General features: G+C 48.4%; 1 protein-coding gene across 2 annotated transcripts; it reads left to right on the forward strand.

The window, feature by feature from the left end:
* Nucleotides 1–899: 899 nt before the first annotated feature.
* GATA3 (GATA binding protein 3) lies at nt 900–21,213 on the forward strand. Of its 2 annotated transcripts, none has more exons than XM_058532398.1 (6): nt 900–1,146; nt 1,556–2,186; nt 4,574–5,110; nt 10,469–10,611; nt 14,807–14,932; nt 19,126–21,213. In XM_058532398.1, exons 2-6 carry the CDS (start codon nt 1,946–1,948, stop codon nt 19,408–19,410), a joined length of 1,332 nt encoding a protein of 443 aa, XP_058388381.1. In that variant the 5' UTR covers nt 900–1,146; nt 1,556–1,945; the 3' UTR covers nt 19,411–21,213. The 2 variants fall into 2 exon arrangements, with proteins under 2 accessions (XP_058388381.1, XP_058388380.1); XM_058532397.1 differs by having other exon boundaries at nt 901–1,146; nt 10,466–10,611.
* The last annotated feature ends 247 nt before the right edge of the window (nt 21,214–21,460 follow it).

A 21,460-nucleotide genomic window follows, 5' to 3' on the forward strand; every position in this document is an offset into this window, starting at 1 on the left:
GCGGCCGGGGTGGGGGTCGGTGGAGGGGGCTGGTGTCCTCGGCTGGGGAAAAACGCCGGGAGCCGGAGTAAGTGGGGCTCCGGGCGGGGAGACGGAGAAGTTGGGAAACTGGAGTGTAGACCGATTTCTTTCCAACCCTCTCCCTGTACTGGGGGAACTAGTCAGAGTCTCTGTCTCCTCTCGTCTCCTTTTCATCCATCACGATTGTCATCCTAGTCAAAAGCACACATCGATTACCAATATTAGGTCTGGAGAGGACAGCTGAAACTTTCATTTGGGCTTGTTAGCGCCAAAGGCTGGGAAAAATGTTGACAGTGACCCTCAAAGCAACACGGACGTTTCAATCAAATCCTTTTGCCCGATTCCTCAATCTCTTAGGCAGTTCTCTCGAGAGGCAAATCTCAGCGGCCTTTGATATTAAAAATATTTTTTTTCTGATCAGTTTTACGTGCACTGAGCCCCCAAATCAATAAACTCCCCAATACCCTGGATTGAATGAAAAAAAGTTTGCTCATTAAACGAAGTCTGGAAAAGAAAGGCTGCCTGTAGAAATTAACTTTATGAATGGGGCAGGCTGGTGTCCCCGACAAGGAATCATCTGCACAGGCGGATGAATTGGCCGGAGTAGGGGCCACAGTTAAAGGGCCAGAGCGCGAATTCCCTCCCGCGCGCCTCGCCCACCACCCCGCGGCCCCTGCGCCCGGGCCGTCCTCCGCGGCGCCCCTTTCCGGTCAGTGGAGGGGCGGGAGGAGGGCGGGGGTGCGGGGGGTGGGTGAAGTCCTGGAGCGGGTTTGGGTTGCAGTTTCCTTATGCCGGCGATCCTGTCCCCTCCTCGCCAGCGCCAGGCTCCTCCCCCTCGGCGCGGATGACACTAGAACCTCCTTAAGTTGCGTCGCGCCACAGCTGTCTGCGAACACTGAGCTGCCTGGCGCCGTCTTGATACTTTCAGAAAGAATGCATTCCCTGTAAAAAAAAAAAAAAAAAAAAAAAAAAAAAAAAAAAACTGAGAGAGGGAGAGAGAGAGAGGAAAAAGAGAGACGGAGAGAGCGCGAGACAGAGTGAGCCACGCAATCTGACCGAGCAGTTTCTGCTCTCAGGTCACACGCCTCCTCCTTCTCCTCCTCCCTTCTGCTCCTCGCTACCCAGGTTGGTACTGGCGACTTTTTTTTAAGTTTGATTTTTTTTTTCTTTCCATTTGGGAGGACTTTAAAACATTTTCAACTCAACCCTCCTCTTTTGGAGAGTTTCTAGACGCTGGAAAGAAGGTCCCGGGACCAGTGTCCCGGGAGGGAGGGAGTTGTCCAAGTTGGAGCCGCTCAGTCAGTCCAGGGCTCCCGGGAGAGCCAGGCTGCTAAGGATGCGCTTGGGAGGCGTTTGCGCCCCGGCTGTGTCCGGGTTTTCCAAGCCCCGGAGGAGGCGTCTGCGCGCCTGTGTGCGTGTCCCGGGTGCGCGGGCGCGGGGGCCGGGCGGCTGCAGGGGAGGTGGTGCCACTTCATAAACTCAGGTGTAAAGTGCTTAGGAGCTCATCCAGGTCTCCCCCTTCTCTCCTTTGCAGGTGACCCGAGGAGAGACTCAGCCTCGGAGGCACCGAGGGGGCCCCGGTGCAGAGGAGGCTCACTTGCAGAATTCCAGCTGTCCTCGCCCCCTCTTACAATTTGGTCCCCTTTTGTCCTACCGTCTCTATTTTTTGGAATTTCTTTTTTCTTTCTCTTCTCTTTGCTAAACTACCCCTCAAAGATTTCCTTTTTTTAAATCTCTCTGATCACCGTTCCTTCCCGGCTTTCCCATTCCCCACACTGAAAACAAATCACTAAACGCCCCCCGCCCCTCCGGTGGCACGAGCAGCTGCAGAGCCTCGGAGCCCCCCGACCTCCCAGCCCGACCGCCCTCCCTCTCCGCGCGCGGGTTCCGGGCCCGGCGAGAGGGCGCGAGCGCAGCCGGGGCCATGGAGGTGACGGCGGACCAGCCGCGCTGGGTGAGCCACCACCACCCCGCGGTCCTGAACGGGCAGCACCCGGACACGCACCACCCGGGCCTCGGCCACTCCTACATGGACCCGGCGCAGTACCCGCTGCCCGAGGAGGTGGATGTACTTTTTAACATCGACGGTCAAGGCAACCACGTCCCGTCCTACTACGGAAACTCGGTGAGGGCCACGGTGCAGAGATACCCTCCGACCCACCATGGTGAGTGCGCCCCGGGCGCGGGACCCCTGCCCGGCCGCCCCGGGTCTCCAGGGTCGCGGAGCCAGGGAGGGACCTGGGGGTGGGGAGAACCAGCGAAAGCCCCCAAGTGTCGTTATTGCTTTCTTTAAAAAAATTGGGTCCCGGAAATGGGCGAGGACGGCGTCTCGCTCGTCGTGCGAGTGTGTTTTTAAAAACAGTCGCAGCAGGCGCCTCTGCGCAGCTGGTGTCCCCCGGGCCTGGCGCTCACCTGGCGGGCGCCAAGCTGCAGCCCTCTCTCCCCGCCGCCGCAGGTCGAGGGGCCTCGGGGGTCCCAAGCGCGGGGAGCCCAGCTCTGCCTTCCCGGCCACGGCTCCCCGGACCTGGCAGCCGGCGCCGGCCAAACCCGGCTCGGACTCGGCACTTTCAAAGGGCTTCGCTCCCCGAGTTACCCCGTAGTTCTTTCTGGGGGCTTCTGCCAGCGTGCCGCAGTGTGTTTCTCCTGCACGTTTCCAGAAAGGCCCGAGAGGCGTATTTATTCACACTGCTGCCTTTTAACCTTCCCCAAAGCTAGTGCATTTGGTTTCTAGGCAGATCTCCCACCTCCTGGCTCTGAGGGATGGAATTCTGGTGCTTCAAGGGGTTTTGGTGGAAAGACTACTGTCTTGTTTTGAGGTTTCTTGGATTCCCGGCTGCACAGAATTTTCCTGTGTCTTTGCTTTTGGGTTGCCTCCTTGCCTGCTCCTGGCAGCTCTGGCCACTCTCTCTGCTCCGGCCTACCACAGTCCCATTAGGTTCCAGAAGATTTAGGATGCATCAGGGTTTCTTTTTATGGGGATCCCAGTTGCCTTTCTTTTTTTCTTTCTCTTTCACCTTGAGAAGTTTAGGAGAGTTCTGAAATGTTAAAAAGAAACTCAGCCCTATATAGTTAGGGGGAAAAACCTATAACGCTTTCCAGCTGTAAGTGTGTTCCTAAAGAAGAAATAGGAACAAAATTTCAGGTGGAGAAAACGAGAGGCTCTCTCATTGCAGCCAACTAGGTCTACCCTTGTCCCCCTATTTAGAGCCCGGGTTGGCGCCGATGACAGAACCCCTCCGGCAGCCGGCGTCCGCAGCCCTGCTGTCACCAGGTTTTAAACAATTGTTTCTGTGGCTGGGGCGCTCTTTACCCTTGTTCTGTGCAGATCAGCAGTTAAGTGGAAATGCGGTAGATGCAGACTTAATATTATTTACTATACGACTTCCTGCATAATATGAATCTTGACCCTTGGTGTTCAGAGAACTCGCCTTCCCCCTCGACTCCCCTCCCCTTCCTTTCTCTTAAGATTTTAGTTTCAGTATTGTTCTTAATGGTTAAACAGAATGTCAAATGCTGAGGCAGGTACTGGATTAAAAGATCAATAAATGCGTGGATTTTCACTTGCAGCTTAAATTTACCCCTCTCAGAGCATAGGGACTTGTCTGAGTTGTGGTTCCCTTAAAACTGTGTATTTCAAATGAAGGTGCCGTATCTTCTGTGTGAGTGAAATATACACAAAAACTCAAATTTTGTGTCTCAGGGGCTCAGGTGGAAATTCACATATTGCACTGATGGAATCACAACTTTGAGAGCCTATGGGGCTTATTTTATTTTCTTCTATTGGATTTGAGAGGTTGAGAAAGACAGAAAAAAAAGAAAAAAAAAAAAAAGGATTGGGGAAGGTGAGAAAGGCAGGAAAAAAAAAAAGAATCCAGCCTTGGAAACTTTCTCCAACAGTCTGAGCAACTAAAGTTTCCTTGTCAATCCCATTTTAGGCCTTGCCAGTTATCAGCAAGCATTGAGGTAGGCTTATGTGGAAGTCACCCTAAGATGCCCCCTCTCCTTCCTGCCCCAGGCATGGGGGGCTGACAGAGCTGCTGGGCCTGTCCCTGGGGTCTGATGTGTTTACCTGGTGTTGAGCAGCGGTGTGGCCGGGCTCACCCCTTCAGGCCTCATCATTCACAGCCCACTCTCTTATCAGGCTGGCTGGGATTAGGTCTGGGATGGGGGACTCTGGGCCATTGAAGGAAACCAATAAATCAAGTCAGGTTCTAGAGAGGGACCTCAGGGGATGTGATTTAGAAGGTGTATCTGGAGAGGCCAAATAAGTCAAGGGGCCCTTCTCCACTCCAAAGCAGGACCTCTTGGGTGTCAGATACAGGCCCTTAACTCCACTGGACTTGATGGGACATTTGTGTGGGAGAGAGGGGTGAAGAGGTTGTGCTGGCCAAGGTACTCGCCCCTATTAGGGAGAGTGGGCCTGGCCCAAGTGGAGGCTGTGTTTGGGATCTTTCTGACAGGGACGCCGGAGTGCAGGGGAACATCCCCAGGTGCGTCCCAGGGCTGCTCTCACGCTCGTTCCTCTCTCCTGCCTCTTCCTGTCCCCGCGCAGGGAGCCAGGTGTGCCGCCCGCCTCTGCTGCACGGATCCCTGCCCTGGCTGGACGGCGGCAAGGCCCTGGGCAGCCACCACACCGCCTCGCCCTGGAACCTCAGCCCCTTCTCCAAGACCTCCATCCACCACGGCTCCCCGGGGCCCCTCTCCGTCTATCCCCCGGCCTCGTCCTCGTCCCTGTCGGCGGGCCACTCCAGCCCGCACCTCTTCACCTTCCCGCCCACCCCGCCGAAGGATGTCTCGCCGGACCCGTCGCTGTCCACGCCGGGCTCGGCCGGCTCGGCCCGGCAGGACGAGAAGGAATGCATCAAGTACCAGGTCCCGCTGCCCGACAGCATGAAGCTCGAGTCGTCGCACGCCCGCGGCAGCATGCCCACCCTGGGCGGGGCCGCCTCCACGGCCCACCACCCCATCACCACCTACTCGCCCTACGTCCCCGAATACAGCTCCGGACTCTTCCCGCCCAGCAGCCTGCTGGGGGGCTCCCCCACCGGCTTCGGATGCAAGTCGAGGCCCAAGGCGCGGTCCAGCACAGGTAGGAGCCCCTTCTCCCCCTCCCGCCTCCGCCTCTCCCAAACCCAGGGCGGGGATGGGGGGAAAGGGAGCGCGCAGCCTGGCCCCCCAGGGGAGCTGGGGGTGTTCCAGCCCCTTCTGAGATGTGATCTCTTCCCGTTCTTCCAGCGGGGGAAGAGTGAGCTGTGTCCTATCTCCTTCTAGTCTTCAGAGCAGAGGGGAAGTGGGATCTAATTTAAAACCCTCCAATGAGCTGGGTAAGGAAATAAAACAAGAACAAAATACTCTGCCTGCCGGCCGGCCTGCCTGCCACGGAACTTCTGGGTTCTGCTAGGAACCCGAGTCAGCTTCCAAGACCAAATGGAAGGCCGAGGGAATAAATCTTGAGTGTTTAAGGCTAAAATGAAACCTCCTGAAGCCTAAACAAACACAGGTCCCTCCTATGACCCTCCCTGGCCTCTGGGACTGTCTGACTCTTGCTCAGCTCAAAGGGGCTCATGCAGTCAACAGAGGACAGCCCTCTAGATAGACGTGTATAAATAAACTGTGTATATGTTTTTTTGTGGGGGGCGGGATCCTGACAAAGGCAGCACACACATTCTTTGCGTGGCAAAGGGGGCTCTCGTCCCAACTTCTGAGAGAGAGAGGTGGGCTCATGCTCGGGGAAACAGTTGAATGGAAATCAGAAGTCACACGTGCCAGTTACCTGTAGTGGCATCTGGGGCTCCCAGCACAGGCAGGGACAGGAAGGCATCTTAGGACATTTACTTTGACTGATCTGAAGCCAGAGGAGGTAGAAAGAACTGAAAAAGATTCCCCAGGTGTGTGTCTCTGCTTCCTCTGCTCATCCTCTCTCAAAAAAAGCACACCCAGTCTAAAAGCACGCTACCTGTTTTGTTCTCTTGGGGCAGACCCTTGCATTTAAAAAAAAAAGCACAAAACCCACACCAACTAGTTTTGCCTTAAAAATAAAATAATCCATCACCAAAGTTGCTTCTAACCGAAGCCATCGAATCAGAGACTTCGGGATTCTCTGAGATGAGATTTAACTATATTTTTAGAGATGTTTTTGTGAAGATTGTTGTGTCTCCTTCGGTGTGTTCATTTCATGGTAGATACCTCTGCCCGGACCATTTCACTGTCTTCCCTCTGTTTATAGAGATTCTATAGACAGAGAAGTGGTGAAAATCACTTGTCTCTTATGGGCGAGATGAGCAGTCTTGAAACAGAGCTGGCAAAACCCGGGTTTAGAAAACTTCCGAGGGAGGGCTCCGAGGGAGGGCTCCGGGAGCCCAGTGACTATGAGATCAGTTTTCATGGTTTTTTTCCAGGGTGACATTCACTCCGACGGCCTGGGCAGGACTGTCTCTATTTAGTTGATATGTTTTAGCTAATCCAATTATTTTCAGACTGCCGCCCGCGACAGTTGCATTGTTTATCCCGCGCCAGGAACTTTAATAGAGTCCGGATGCGGTTAGGCCAACAGAAGAACTCAGACCTGCGTGTTCAGTACATGAAAGTCGGCAGAGGGAGAGGGAGGCAGGCGAGCTGGGGGAGGCAAAGAGAAAGCAAGAGGAAGAAAGAACAGGCAGAGGACAGTGGCCACGCTGCCTTGCCAGGGGCTGGGCTTGAACATGGAGTGGAGGGTTCCAGAGAAAAGGGGTACAGCTTTGCTCAGAAAAACCCGGCTTAGCTCAAGGCTTGAGGGCTGATTGCAAAGAGAACAATCCTGTGCATTTTGAGGTAGTGATGGGATTTTTTTTTAAAGTTCTCTTTTCTGGTAAGGCTCAAAGTTTGGGGCAGATCGTGGTATCTGAGGCCGGCATGGTGGTTTGTGTGGGGGGAGGGGACAGAGCGACTTTTCCAAAAGCCTCTGGTTTCTCTGCCCTCATTTCCGTGTCTGAGTCCCCCCCCCCCCCCCCCCCCCCCGCCCTCTGCTGTGCACATCTGAGTCCCCCCTCTGCTGTGCACACCTTCTGCCTCTGGTCTAGTCTTTTCTCTCATCTCTTTTCTTAGGACTCTGAACTTTTGGGGAGGGGTGGGGGGAAGAGAGGCATTTCCCTAAACCAGAACCAGGAGCACCTCTGTACCTATTTTATTATTCTTTTGGTGTGGAGGAGAGGAGAGGAGATGATTTAAATTTGGCTTTTTACTTCTTCCTCCTTATTCCTTTCTCACAGTCAAAAAACCAAGGACAGCACACCTGGGCAGCAGGGAGCCGGGACTTCGGGAGTGTGGGAGCGTGGAGGGGAAGTTTCTAGACACCTTCTGTATAAAGAAGGTGTGGGAATTGGAAGTGGTGGGAATTCTTGAGGAGGGGATTCTCTTGGTTTTGGTGGTCGCTTTTTTTTTTTTTTTTAACCTCTTCTTTGCAAACGTACTTGCCAAAGGAGGAGACAAGAGAAGAGAGAGTTGTCGCATTTTGGAGAAACGGTTGAAGCTGTGGTTAGGGCACCCATTGCTTTCTTAACGCCCGGGCTGTCAGTGCTGGCATAGATCTTTGCAAACAAAAGACAAAGCCTTTTTGCAAAGGGCCATTTCTTAGCTCCCCCACCTCCTCTTGACAGTGGGCATCTCCCTCCACCTCCCTCTTCGCGACCCCCTGCCCAGCCCAGTTTCAGGATTTCAGTTAGAGGCGAAGGGGTGTTCACAAAAATGGCTGTTGACTGTCAAGAGGCAAGAGGCCTCGCGGCTCTGTGGTTGTTGTCACCTAAGAGAGAGGTGTCTGTCTGAGCAGCTCACACCGGGCGGTGAGCAAGAGAGGGAAAGCAATCGGGAGACAGTGAGGGCCTCCAGTAGGAAAATTGGTTGTTGGCTGAAGTCACGGACTGGAGGCAACAAGGAGAAAAGAGAAAAAATAAGAAAAGGCCACAGCATGCAGTTGCAAACTCGCCGAGTGAATCTAGACAGAAAATTGCTCTAATGTGCAGGGCCTGGCTGCAGAGGCAGCCTGTGCAGCTTTCAAGGTCCCTCTGAAAAGGAAGCCAGTCATCCTCCCCACCCCTGACAAAGGGAAGGAAATCAGACTCATCACGTCAGGCTGGGAGATCCCCCAGCCCAGGGTGCCTAGGAGCAGGGCAGCCAGCCCCACGCCTGCCACAGCCGCAGCCACAACTCCCACCTGAGCTGGGGCTGATGGCGGAGCCAGGAGCCAGCAAATCCTCCCACCTGCTCTGCCAACACCCAAGTGAGACAGGGATAAAATGACTGGGAACCTGGGAGGCCCCTGTCTTGGCAACATGTGGTGGGCCTGGAGACCCAGCCAGGTCAGGCCAGTGTCACTGCCCCTAGGAGGGGCTGACCCAGCGCCCACTTGGAGCATGGAAAGTGCAGGCCTGCCCACCAACGGGCTATGGCTGCAGCTGGCCCCCACTCGCCCACTCACCCACTCACCCTTTCCTTCTTCCTCCTTGCCTCCCCCACATCCAGCTGACCTCCTCCCGCAGGCCTTTGACCCCAACGGAAGGTGTTTGGATGCATTTCAATCCGAAGTCTTTTTTGAGGACTAATCTACGCTGTTGGGTCTCTAGAAAGTGTGCCTGGCACACAGGGCCAGTTTTTGTAGATAATCGCAGGGCTTCTTGGAAAGCTCTCTGTAGACCCCGGGCTTAAGAACCTTTTTTGAATTTGGAGCAAAAAAATAAAATCTCTCTTAACTCCTTAAAATTTCTTTGGAAAAAGTAAAGTGCACAGAAATTACTCAGCACGGTCACGGACTCCGGTATAAAAGGAGGCAAGATGGTCTTCCATTTCCAAAAGTCCTTTTCCTTCCCCAGAACCCATCCCTGGAGAACAGCGCAGCTCACAGGTGTATCCCCCCAATTCCCTCATACTTGGTCTGGGGGTTTCCAAAGGCTGAACAGGTTCCGGGCCCCCCAAGCCCACCCTCCTTGTAGGGGGTCAAGATGCCCAAGCCCTCTGCCGGCTTCTCTTCCCTCACCGCAGACTTCCCGGTAGTTTGGGGCTAGCTGAGTAATCTCTCAAAACAGAACCACCCTTAGGGGTTCAACTTTCTCCCCCATCATCCTCCAAAACCTCCCTCCCAGCACCCCCGAAGAGAGCGAGACTGTTCCCGACCCCTCCTCTTGGGGGGACCAGCTCTGGTGGAGCCACGGCTCCTGCAGGGTCGGGTTGGGGGGCGGGGGCTCCTCCGGGGATCCAGGCTCGGTCAGCAGTGAAGCTGGTGCAGCCGCGCCTCGGGGAGAACGAGGCCCCCCAAGAGCGGGCAGGTTCTTCCAGAATCCGCCCTCCTCTTCCTCCTCCGGCCGAAGTTGAAAGAAACCACCGAGCGAACTCCCCCGTGTCCTCAGATGGTATTTGGAGGGAGTCTGTCCGGGAGCGTTCCCTCCGGAGGTGGGTCAGGTCACCCTCCCGCCCCTGAGTGAACGCTGCTCGAACCCGGCCTGGCCGGTTTTTGTTTATTTTGTTTGTTTGTTTTTTGGAAAAAGAGCAACGCAGGCGGGCCTCGGTTAAGGAGCCGACCTAGAGGCCCCGGGTCTCTGGATCCGCTCCTCGCTCTGCCCCTCCCCACCCTGCCCTTCCTTTCCCTTCTTCCCTCCCCATCCCCAGGGTCCTTGCTAAAGGCTGCCCTGCCTTCCCTCCAACACCTTCTGGCCTGGTCCAGCTATGGTCATAGGTACACTTCAGTCCCTCTCTCAGTGGCTGGGAAACTGTAGAAAACCTTGGCCTTTTCTAGAGAGAAAAAAGATGATGGGGGAGTGAGTGGACCCTGCGTGGTCTTCATCTGTTACTTGCCAGCCAGGGACATTTACAGTATTATTGGAAGTGAAATCTAATGCCCTGGCTACTAAAATCGATCAGCCAATTGATCAATCTATTTGTCTATTTATTATCTGTTTATCTATCTAGCCATTGATGAATCTTTCCTTTTTCCCCATCCTACTCTTCATTTTTTAATCAATCTGTATAGACAGACCTAGCCACGGTAATGGGTCACCTTTGTTTTCCTTTGAGGGAAATGAATGGAATGTATTGCTTTTGCCATCGTCCAGGGCTCAGAATTTTCTCAGGGAACTATTTCAAGTTGAAATTTGCCTTCCTCCTTGGCTCCGTTTGGTCTTCCCCATCGAGTTGGGCAGGCCCAGAGCAAAGTTCTGTTGCTATTTATTCACGGCTGCTTCTTGGGAGGGGAGCTGGACGTGGAGGGGAGTGGCTAGGCCATGAAATAGCCTTACAGTAACTCTTTTCTCGACTTGGGAGCCATCTTCAAGGGAGGTGGGGGTGGGAAAGTTCCCCAAAAGAGGGAGAAGAGAGAAAAAAATTTCTCCATGTTACTTTCACTCCCTAATTCCCAGTGCTGGCAGCTTCTCTGTGTGTTTTCCTCCCATAAGTAACTTATGTGCAATCTTGTTTCTAGAAGGCAGGGAGTGTGTGAACTGCGGGGCGACCTCAACCCCACTGTGGCGACGAGATGGCACCGGCCACTACCTGTGCAATGCCTGCGGGCTCTACCACAAAATGAACGGACAGAACCGACCCCTCATTAAGCCCAAGCGAAGGCTGGTGAGTTGTCCCTGGGAAGCGCGGATCTAGCACAGACCATTTTGTGTCTTCAATTTCCTCTCTTCAGGAAGGAGAGCTTTCTGCAGGAAATTGGCAGGGCAGCTCAAAATCATGTCAGCTTGTGTGGGATAGTTTTTTTTCCCTCTTCTTTTTTCAGATTAGATATACAGAAAGGCTCTCTCTTTTTTCCCTCCGTATTTCTGAAGTCACTTACCACATTTTTAAGGATGCTAACTTCTTGGTTATGAAATCTGAAATGTATTTGTGGATAGAATGATTGCCTTAACAGGACAACTGATTTAAGATGCATTGATAATGACAGAGGAATTTAGTAGGAGGGTGGAATGTCCCCGGCACCATCTAGAACACGTTCCTGAAGTATGGCTGGGAATCCTAGGATTTGATTGCAGCCTCAGTGCTGTCCTAGTGCCATGGATGAGTTTCGGGTGCCAATGTTTTAAGATTGCTGGGGCCAATTAACTGGATTTCACAAGCGGCAGCCACTGAGCCTAGTGGAGTCTTTCTTCTTTCTTGCTCTTAAGAATTGAGGACTTTCTACAGGTAATTCCTGTGGGAAAAAATTTGTATGATTCCTGCCTTGCCTCTTGGTCCCACCTAGCTTTTGGTCTTATTTTCCCTTTGAACTACTATCAGTAGGGTGATTTTTTTTTCCCCTTCTCTTTTCCTTTCTTAAATTTCTTGACCCTTAGGAATACTTGAGAAAACCTGGCATTGTTAAGCATATATAAGGAAAACTAGCAGGAGATGTTCATCTGTAAACTTGTCTTTGGACTTGAGGCCAGATTGAATAGCAGGTGTCTATAACAGACAAATAAAAGCAGGCTTGGCAAATGATGAGTCTAACCACAGTCAAGAGATCAAAATGCTTTTTGTGGTGGTGACATTCACCAAGTTGAGAGGGGAGGAGGGGAATTTCCCCATGCAGATTAATGGATGAAGCAGCATCCATCCAATTCTAAGGGGAAAAAAAAGTCCTCTGTATTCTTTTTAAAGAATTGTCTTCCCCATCAGATTTTCGTGCAACTCAACACCTTTCACATCCTCTTTAGAAGAAGGAAAAACTTTCTAGGGATGAACGTGCCCATGTGACTAATTTTTGGCAATCCTCAGTCTCTAGGCTTTATTCTTTCTGATCTTTGCCCCCTTCTCTGACTTTCTCAATCTCCCTCCACCCGTCCTCATGCACTTTGGTATTTTTTTTTCCTTTCTCTCATGTGCAAAGCTAACTTCCTAGGAAAAAGCTGCCGGATATCTGAGCACTGGAGATAACTTATAAACAACGACTCAGCTCCCCCAACCTAAACATCAAGATGTTTAAACGTATCAGAACAAGACGTGTTTGAAAAAAAAAAAATTGCTGGAGGTGTTAGCACAGAATGAATATGATCACACCACAAAAGAATGTTCTGAATCACTCAAAACCTGGCCTTAGTAAAAAAAAAAAAAAAAAAGAGAAAGAAAAGAAAAGGAAAAAAAGAAAGAAAACTAACAACAGAAAACTTCTTGTTAAAATAAGTCATGGTACTATTATAATTGGGCTTTTTTTTTTTAAGGTAAAAGGAAAGGAGAAAAGAGGGGGTAAGGTGACAGACTATAGGTTGATTGATGAGCAAGAGGACATTTGACATTTTCCTGGAGTTTCTTCTCTCTGGGCAGATTGCATAGGAGGGCTTTACTTGCATTTTATATACTTTTGTCTTCATTCACCTTTCGTAAGAAATCTCTAGAACTCTGAGTAATAATTGCTTTTAATTCTGGAGTTCATTGGCTGCCGCATTTTAAGCCGTCTTTTCTTTCTTACTCATCTGTTCTGGGTGGTTTTATAATTTTAGTTCCATAGAATTCGTATGCTCCAGTGACACATTCAGGGCACATTCAGGATTTTTCTTTTATTAACCCTCAGATGTATCTGACTTCTGAATACCTAGAACTTTCTTTTTCTTCTTTCCTATGTTTCCTGTGCCTTCACCCCTGGCTTGGCCTCTCTGGTTTGCTCTTTTTGCTTTGCACGTTTGCAGATTCGCTGAGGACCGCCCAGCCGTCCTGTAGCTAGCTCTTCCGTAAGATGCATATCTAACACTGAATAAACTCATGCAGGAAATAGAAGAAATGACTGAAGGGAGGATCCACAGAATTTTTTTTCCTAGTGTCGCCAGGATTTTCACATGTCTAACAACTAGCTGAGTATCTTGCTTTAGTAATGGACTTTGTGTCCTGCTAATGAACCAAAACAGTGTGGCTTGTAGAGGTTCTGTATAAATTTGCACAAAGTCTGTAGACCCGAGACCTATTCTGAGCCTGCTTGTATTCATGTCAGTGTCAGTATGTTGCGAAGGGCTGCACCATGACCCTTGTCATTGGAGCTCTAATATTACCTGTTGGCATTTTGTGCTTGTAGTACACATTCCGTGTTGTTGGGCTGGGAAATCTGGTCCCTGAAGAGATATTAGTCTACTATATCCGAGTTTTTCTTTTAAAGAAAAAAAGTACAGGAAGATAATAATAATCACATGCTAACATAATTGTCAGAATCATTAAGTGGTGATGTTATGTATCATTTTCTTCCCAAGAGCACACAAGGGAAACAGTTATTTAAGTCTTAAATCATCACATTCCATAAAGGCAGGTGGGCATAGGCGTGTGGGGTTAGAGGCTGTCCTCTTGGACCGTGGTGAATTATTTTCAAAATGGACTGCCGAAAAGCAGAAACTTCTCAATTACCATAGGTAAAGGCTATTTTTAATTTCCAATTCCTTAGAACACAGAAAATAAAGAATGACTTAAAAAAAAAAGGGCCGCAGCTCTGCTGTTTAAGCCTGTAGGAAGGAGGAGTGTATCTGTGGAACAATTTCGTGGCTTGAAAGGAAAGGACTCAGTCTGGTTAATTCAGAATTGCCACTGGGTTTTCCATATCTGGCATATTTGGCCCAACTTTTTGCTGGATAAAATATTGATGGAAAAGCGCACCATGACCCCTGTAGTTTTTGTTCCGTGCTTTTATAAGCATGCCAGAATTTTCATGATCACAGATAAAGACTAGCTGAATTCTTTCTCCTTTTCTTGCCTTTGATAATATTTTTGAGTCCAGGAGCGGGAAAGATTTTGCAGTTAACATTTTCTTTTTATGTTTGAGGGGTGAGGAGGTGAGAGGAGTGTATATTAGAAGTGACTCGACTCCATTTTCTTCCAGAAGTTTTTGAGTTTAACTTTTTTTTTAAAAAGTAGGGACATAGAGAATAGTCCCCTTATCAATGTCAGTACATCAAAAAGTGAAAGAAAAATCTCCCTTTTAAAGGAAATGACACAATCAAATCATGAAAATTCAAGTGGAGGCTGACATCTGACCTGTGACTATTCTGCTCCGTGAGCAGCACATAGAAAATACCTAATTTCAAGAAGGTGAAATGAGACAGAGCGGGAGGAGGGGCCTTTGTTCCTGTTGAAAAGCAAAATTCCTTGTTCTTTTCACTATGTCTCATTAACTGAAAGCCACCTAAAGAGAATGAGGGTGGCTGTCAGCATGAGTGACAAAGTTTGAAAGTGACCGAAGTGTGGGCTGTGTAAGTTTAGGACCGATGCAAATTTTCCAGGGTCTTGTTCATTTATGATGTCCTATTCAGTGTGCCCTAAGTCATACACCTCCTGAGTGCCAGCCACGCACGCGCACAGACGTTCTCTATTCTGTTCTCTTTACAATCCTGCGTTTCTTTATTTGGGATCTATGAATGATGCTTGACTTTGCTCTCCCTTGGCTGTTAGCATATTGTGATGGCTTAGCCTTGCTGAGAATTGATATTCTTGGCGAGTCAAAATTGCTACCTATAAAAATTTAACATCCAGTGAACTTTGTGGAAAGGGAGCAGGCGGAACGTTAGCTCAGAGAGGCGGCATCGGGAGTTCTGATCCTCCCGAATTCCAGCCGGGAGAACAGCAGGCTACCTTCTGGCCACTTGACTGCAGTCTGACGCACTCCTATGCCAGGGGATCGGCTATCTTTTTCTTCTTGAGGTAGCTTTTGGGGATCTTTATTACTTTCTTGTGGGCCACGTGCTAGTTTTGATTTCAATGATAATTTCTTTTCATTTTTTTTTTTAAAAGTCTTGCCTTCGTTGTTCTGAAAACACATTGAACATTTGTTTTGGTTTTACCCTCTCTCTCTCCCCCCCGCTCCCAGTCGGCAGCGAGAAGGGCAGGTACGTCCTGTGCGAACTGTCAAACCACCACTACCACCCTCTGGAGGAGAAATGCCAACGGGGACCCCGTGTGCAACGCGTGCGGGCTGTACTACAAGCTGCACAATGTAAGTGTCTTGGGGACCAGCCAGTGCCGTCTCTCTTTCTCACGATGCCCAGAAAGAGCATCCGGCTTTCCAGGTCCCCTTCCTCTTTGGAATCGCCCTCCTTTGGGCCAAATAACGGGCCTCAGATAACCAACGCAATAGGACCCAGTGTACTTTATACAGGGTAGCCTTGCTGAGACTGAGGGGTTTCAAGACAGGACCACCCAGCCCCCTTAGTATGTATGGGAAAAACTGCAATGCAGAGATCCGATACACAGGGTGGGCCTGCCCTGGGTTTTAAAGGGAAAAAAATCTTCCTCTTGGAAAACAAGAAAAGTCACCGTTTCTATTTTGATGTTTCCTTACATTTTAAACTTTTTGCAAAAAAGAGAAGGAGAGTAAGCGAGAGAAAGGTAAATAGAATTGTAATGCATGGCACACAAATTCCTGAAGCAGAGGGACCCGTTGAGTTACTGAGGGGTAAAAAGTCTTGGCTTAACTTGTGCTGTGAATTTTAAATGGATTCTCTGTATAAAAGAGCTGAAATGAAATGTCAGAGAGATTTCATCTGATGTCTTTGTCCTAACCAGCAGAGAATGGGGGAAAGCCACCCAGGGAGATTATCCAGACCAGGGAAAGGAAACTTTGTGTATTCTCCTTCTGTATCATAACTAGCAGGCTGATAACCGCCAGCCAGTCATCTGGGTTTAGCTGTGTCATTCTTCATCTTTTAATTTGGGGTCCTTCCTTAAAAAATTTTTTCAGGTATTTTTTTTTTTCCTGAAACAACTCTGGCTGACCGGCCATGACCCTAATCAAGCCTGAAGTTGATGTTAATCCCAAAGGAAGAAGTGTCATTTCTCTCTCTGTGTCTTTGTCTCTCTGTGTCTCTCTCTCTCTTCTTTAGCTTTGTCTGATTCTCCTAAAGTCTCTTTGCCAGTCTGACTTTGGCAAAGTCTGGGGCTGAACGGGGAAAAGCCAGAGCTTTGGGCTCCCTGCCATGCTGGCAGTCACCTCCTCTTACTCAGGAATACCTGGGAATTGGGGAGGAAGCTTTCCCGGTTAGATTTTTTGAGTCACAGGAGAACTTCTCACTGTCACTCCAGGACTCTAGTTCTTTTTTACCTTTTGGGAATAAGTTGCCGCAATTCCCAGGGACCCTCTGAAACTCGTCTCCCTGCCTTCGGTGTCATCTGCGCTTGACACAGTCCCCGTGCAGGGCCCAGCACTAATGAATCTAGGGTCTCACTGCAATCAGTTATTCTCCCTCAGATCCTCAGACTGTGATATATATCCATTTATCAGCAATGACACCGAGGTCCCGTTTTCACTTTGGGGAATTTACTTGCTCACTGCAGTGGAGATAAACAGATTTGTGATTAAAATCTGGAAGATGTGGGGCATTTGAGTTTAGGAGCTACGCAGTTGTCGGCACAGCCTATAAAATTATTTTGAGGTTGTAATTTAAGGTTTTCAAAGAACTTTCATGTTAATTACATTTGAGCCTCAAATAGTCCCAGGATGTAGACAGGGCAGAAATTATTTTTATTTCCGTTTTACTTGAAGAAATTGTGACTCAGAAGCAAGTAACTAGTGCAAGGAAACAGGATGAAGTGGAGGATCCAGGAGCAATTTCAGAGTAGCAGAAGGCCATTCTGTGAGGTCAGTAGCGTTAGGACTAACAGGGACCAGGGGGAAGTAAACACTTTCTCATTTTAGAAATATGCCAAAGTTCAATTCAAAGTAATGGATTGTGTGTGTGTGTATGTTTCTTTCCTATTTCCATAGAAGTATAAGAATTATGGGAAATTAACCAGCTATAAAGTTCTTTGACTACTTGATGAGATCTGATCATCAAGTCGTGATGAGATATGATCTCAATTGTGTCCAATCTAAAAGAAAGTATTTCTGAAGACTATGAATTTATCATCAAATCAAAGAAAAGCCAAGGAACACCCCCACCCACCCCCCACCCACCACTCACTTCCACCTTATTCTGAATTAGCTCTCGACTTCATAGCTGGGCTCCAGGGGCTGGGAAAGAGAAACCTGCTCATCAACAAGAGTGGTTTTTCTGTCTTCTCTGGTTGAGTAAGAATTCACAAAAGGAGGTGATTTATGTGCATTTAACAATAAGAGATAATAGTCTATTAACATTCTCATGGTGTTGTGTTGTGTGCTGCCCTTCTAGTTACCTACACATGTATGCCATAAGTTAGTTCCTTTCTTCTTATCTAGGTGTTTCGATAACTACCTGTCTCAGTATCAGTGTGTCCAGGTGGTGTTGGGACTAGTTATCTGGGTTTGTGTGGCTATCTGTGTAACTAGATATTATATTTAGATATCTGGCCATGTATATCTAGATATCAGCGTAGAGAACTGTGTGTCTAGACATTATCTTGGGGAAGATTTGATGTGACAGTAGATTCCTATCGCCTCTGTAGGCTGTGTCTTTATCTTGATTATAACTTTGAAGAAGGAACCCTGAGATGTTCTTTTGGCAGTGACCTTTTACTTCTTCTGCTGTCACGCTGCTTTCCTGCACAGGGGGAAATCAGCTCTCAGCTCCAGTGTGGGGCTCTGTGCCCCTCTCCAGGGTGACCTCTCCGAGCTTAGCTCCAGGCAGCTGTGTGTTTGCTGCTCCAGAAGCATTGTCAACAGCCTGTCTCTCTTGGGCCATTTGGATTCTCTCTTCCTTAACTGTCATTTTCTAGCTTTGGGGGCAGATAGGTAGATCCTGGAGCTGTGAGAGCCTCTTCTCTTTCTCTACCCTCGAGGACCCTAGAGGGAGAGGATGCTTCTTTCCCAAGGAGTCAGAAATGACTGAAAGCCTGACATGCCCTCTTCGAGTCTCTTGGCCACATTTCCCTGGAAATGTGGCTGGATGTGTGGTTTGCTATATGGGACAGATGTCTGCTATTGAGGTTAATCTGATTCTGACTCCTTGTGGGGGAGTGGTCTCTGTTTGCTTTGTCAAGTCCCCTCTCTTGATTCTGCCCCTCCCAAAGCCAATGTATTTTAAAAACAGAACAAATGAGGCTTATCAGGAGGAGAAAGATGCAGTGCTGTCTCGGAGACTGAAGACTAGTGATGCTGAGAGTTGACGCTTGCCTCTGTCTCTTTAGTTCATTCCTGGTCTTCGATTTTTAGGAGAGTGCTTTTAGGCTAGCACAGTACTTTGCACCCCATAAATCGGTTAAATGCTTGTTGATCGGTGGTTTGGTTGTTTATCTAGTTAGAAGGGGATAATCAGAATTAGGTGGAAATTGCAACTTTCAGTCATTGCAGTTGCTGTGACGTGGGCAAGAGATGACCTTTTGGAAAGACACGTTGTATTAAAATACGACCCCAGGGGGCTGGCCTGGCGGCGTAGCAGTTAAGTTCCCGTGCTCCACTTTGGCGGCTCGGGGTTCGCGGGTTTGGATCCTGGGTGCGGACCTACACACTGCTCATCAAGCCATGCTGTGGCGGCATCCTGCATACAAAATAGAGGAAGATTGGCACAGATGTTAGCTCAGGGACAATCTTCCTCAAGCAAAAATAAACAAATAAATAAAATAAAATACAACCCCGATTCCAGGGGAAGATTTTACAGCAACTCTCATTGCAAAAAGGCCAAGTAGAAGAGAGGCAACCAGAAGTTACTCTGAAGAGGGGTGTAGTCCTTGTTTCTGAAGGCAGGTAGACTTACACACTTAAGATCCATTACTTTGGTAGTGCTTTTAAGGTCCTAACACAGGTTTCAGATGAGAAGACAAATGTTATTTCCCTCTTGAAGATTACCCAGTTGCCTCCATGTTCATGAAATAGTCTAAGGAAATTCCAATGAAATAAGACAAGTTATTATATTTTCATTATTACAGAAATACAATCATAAGGGGTGGGTCTCTAGAATATGGTCCTTGGGAAGACAAAGTTCCGCCCAAATGATTGGGGCGGATGAACATAATTAATAACCCCTGCTTGGAAGACCTCACCTATGGTCTCTTCTTTGTGAAACTGATAGAGGCTGACAGTCAGAACCCTGCTGCAGACCTAGCCTGCAGGAATCACGGTCCGTGGGAAGGAGGCAAGACGAGGTGGGAGGAAGGGGCCCCCTGAAAGCAGATCCCTGATCTGGGGCAGTCAGAGGAGCCCGTGTTGGGGTGTGAAAGCCTGCACCGTTTCAGAGCCAACAAAAAAGTAAAAAAAAAAAAAAATTGATCTCTGTTTAGATTAACAGACCCCTGACTATGAAGAAGGAAGGCATCCAGACCAGAAACCGAAAAATGTCTAGCAAATCCAAAAAGTGCAAAAAGGTGCATGACACGCTGGAGGACTTCCCCAAGAGCAGCTCGTTCAACCCAGCCGCCCTCTCCAGACACATGTCCTCTCTCAGCCACATCTCGCCTTTCAGCCACTCCAGCCATATGCTGACCACCCCCACGCCGATGCACCCACCGACCAGCCTCGCCTTCGGACCTCACCATCCTTCCAGTATGGTCACCGCCATGGGTTAGAGGCCCTGCTCGATGCTTCCAGGTCTCCAGGCGAGACTCCCTCCAGCCCCTTCTACGTGCATTTTTGCAGGAGCAGTATCATGAAACCGACAACCGATGGATATATGTTTTTGAAGGCAGGAAGCAAGATGCTGTTTGCCACTTCCGCAGAGGAGCTCACTGTGGTATCTGTGTTCTCCATCACCGAATCTGGATCCCATTTGTGAATAAGCCATTCAGACTCATATTCCCTATTCAACAGGGTCTCTAGTGCTGTGAAAAAAAAAAAATGCTGAACATTGCATATAACTTATATTGTAAGAAATATTGTACATTCGGAGAAGACTTTATTGCATCTGGGTAGCTGTAAGAAAGGCATGAAGGATGCCAAGAATTTTAAGGAATATGGGGGAAATTAAGTGTGGAAATTGAGAAGAAACTAGTCTGATATCCAAATGGACAAACTGCCACTTTGGTCTCCTTTCACTGGCCACAGGTGGTCGATGCATTAAAAGAAAAAAAAAAAAAAAAAAGGAAAAAAAAAAAAGAAAAATGTCGTAGGCAAATCATTTGTTCAAAGTTGTGGGCCTCTGCATAGGAAATTCTATCAGTTCCGGGCGATCCGTGTTAACACGCACATGTTAACACCTTTCCAGGCCTCCACGCTGTATGAACAAGTCCTTGTAATTGTTGTTTGTATGTATAATTCAAAGCAAAAATAAGAACAGATGTAGATTTATTTCATCATATTATACAGACTGAATTGTTGTACAAATTTATTTACTGCTAGTGTTAAGAGCTGCTTTTTTGTTTTAATATTTTCCTTCTCTCTCGATTTTTGGTTGAATAAACTAGATGCTATTCAGTTGACCTAAGGTGGTTGTGCTCTGGAGGGCTTCTTTTCCATTTTGTTTTCTGAGGATATTTATTAAATAGCTTCGAAGGGTACAGCACATCTGTTCTTTGAGTCTCTCCTCCCACAGCCTGTGCTGTGAGGGTAGCAGAGTGTGAGCTACCATTGTGCATGTCAGCGACTTAGGCTGGACAGGCTGGGTCCTGCGAGCGGCCTGGCTGATTGTTATAGCTCCTGTTGTGTTCTGTGTTAGTGATCACTGCCTTTAATACAGTCTGTTGGAATAATAATATAAAAATCGTAATCAAGTGAAAATATTTTAAAACAACCAAATAACATCGTATCGAAGTGGTGGCTAAGCTCTTATAGAATCTGGTAGGTCTAGCTAATTTAAGAAAAAGGAGCTTAAAAAAAAACAAAAACAAATCCCAAACGTGTTAAGTTATTCACTAGGAGATAATGCAGACCCCAGAAGAGTCACCATTTATTCCTGTGGGAAAGGGAGCATCTTTGAGCTCTCTATTCAGCCTAGAGGAATGTAGCCTGGGGCTGGAGTCCCTTCTGTGTCCCTAGTGAGCTGCGGTTCCCTCCCCTTGTGTTCCTCGAGTAGACCTCCTCGCAGGAAGGTTTCCTGGGTGAGGTTCACAGGCGCACTGCGGCGGGTGGATTCCTCGTGGTTCTCTGCAAGACGTAAAGGAGCTAGGCTGGCTCTCGAGTTCATTTCTGTTTTTCTTTTCTGCTGCTGAATTGAATAACACCACAGTGGAGGGTTTTATTGGAATGTTTGCGAAACATGAAATAACCGTTTTGTAACTTATGCTGTATAGTTTCCTTTTACTCTGTTGACAGAATGTGTAACTATGGCACACATTTTAAAATCTCTGTTAATCGCCTCTCTGCTTTCCTAGCAAATATTTTAAACCTAAAGCTAAATGTTGAAATAAAGGAGTAGAGAATTACTGAGATGCAAATGGAGATCTTCCTGGCTCCTGATTCATGATCCACAATTTGAATGTTGTTTTCAGTCACTTTTGAAGCACCAGAGGAAATCATCATCTATTGCCATCTTAAACTTGGGAGATTTTGCTGGATAGTTCCAATGTCTCAGGATTTGCCACCTCTTTTCTTCATGAACATTTGAGTTAATGCCCTTTCACCTTAAGAACAGGGAGTTCAAATTCTTGACATTCTTGGGGTGGGAGGGTTGGGGGGGCACAT

This window comes from Diceros bicornis, chromosome 36 (genome assembly GCF_020826845.1).
Source record: "Diceros bicornis minor isolate mBicDic1 chromosome 36, mDicBic1.mat.cur, whole genome shotgun sequence".
NCBI lineage: Eukaryota > Metazoa > Chordata > Mammalia > Perissodactyla > Rhinocerotidae > Diceros > Diceros bicornis.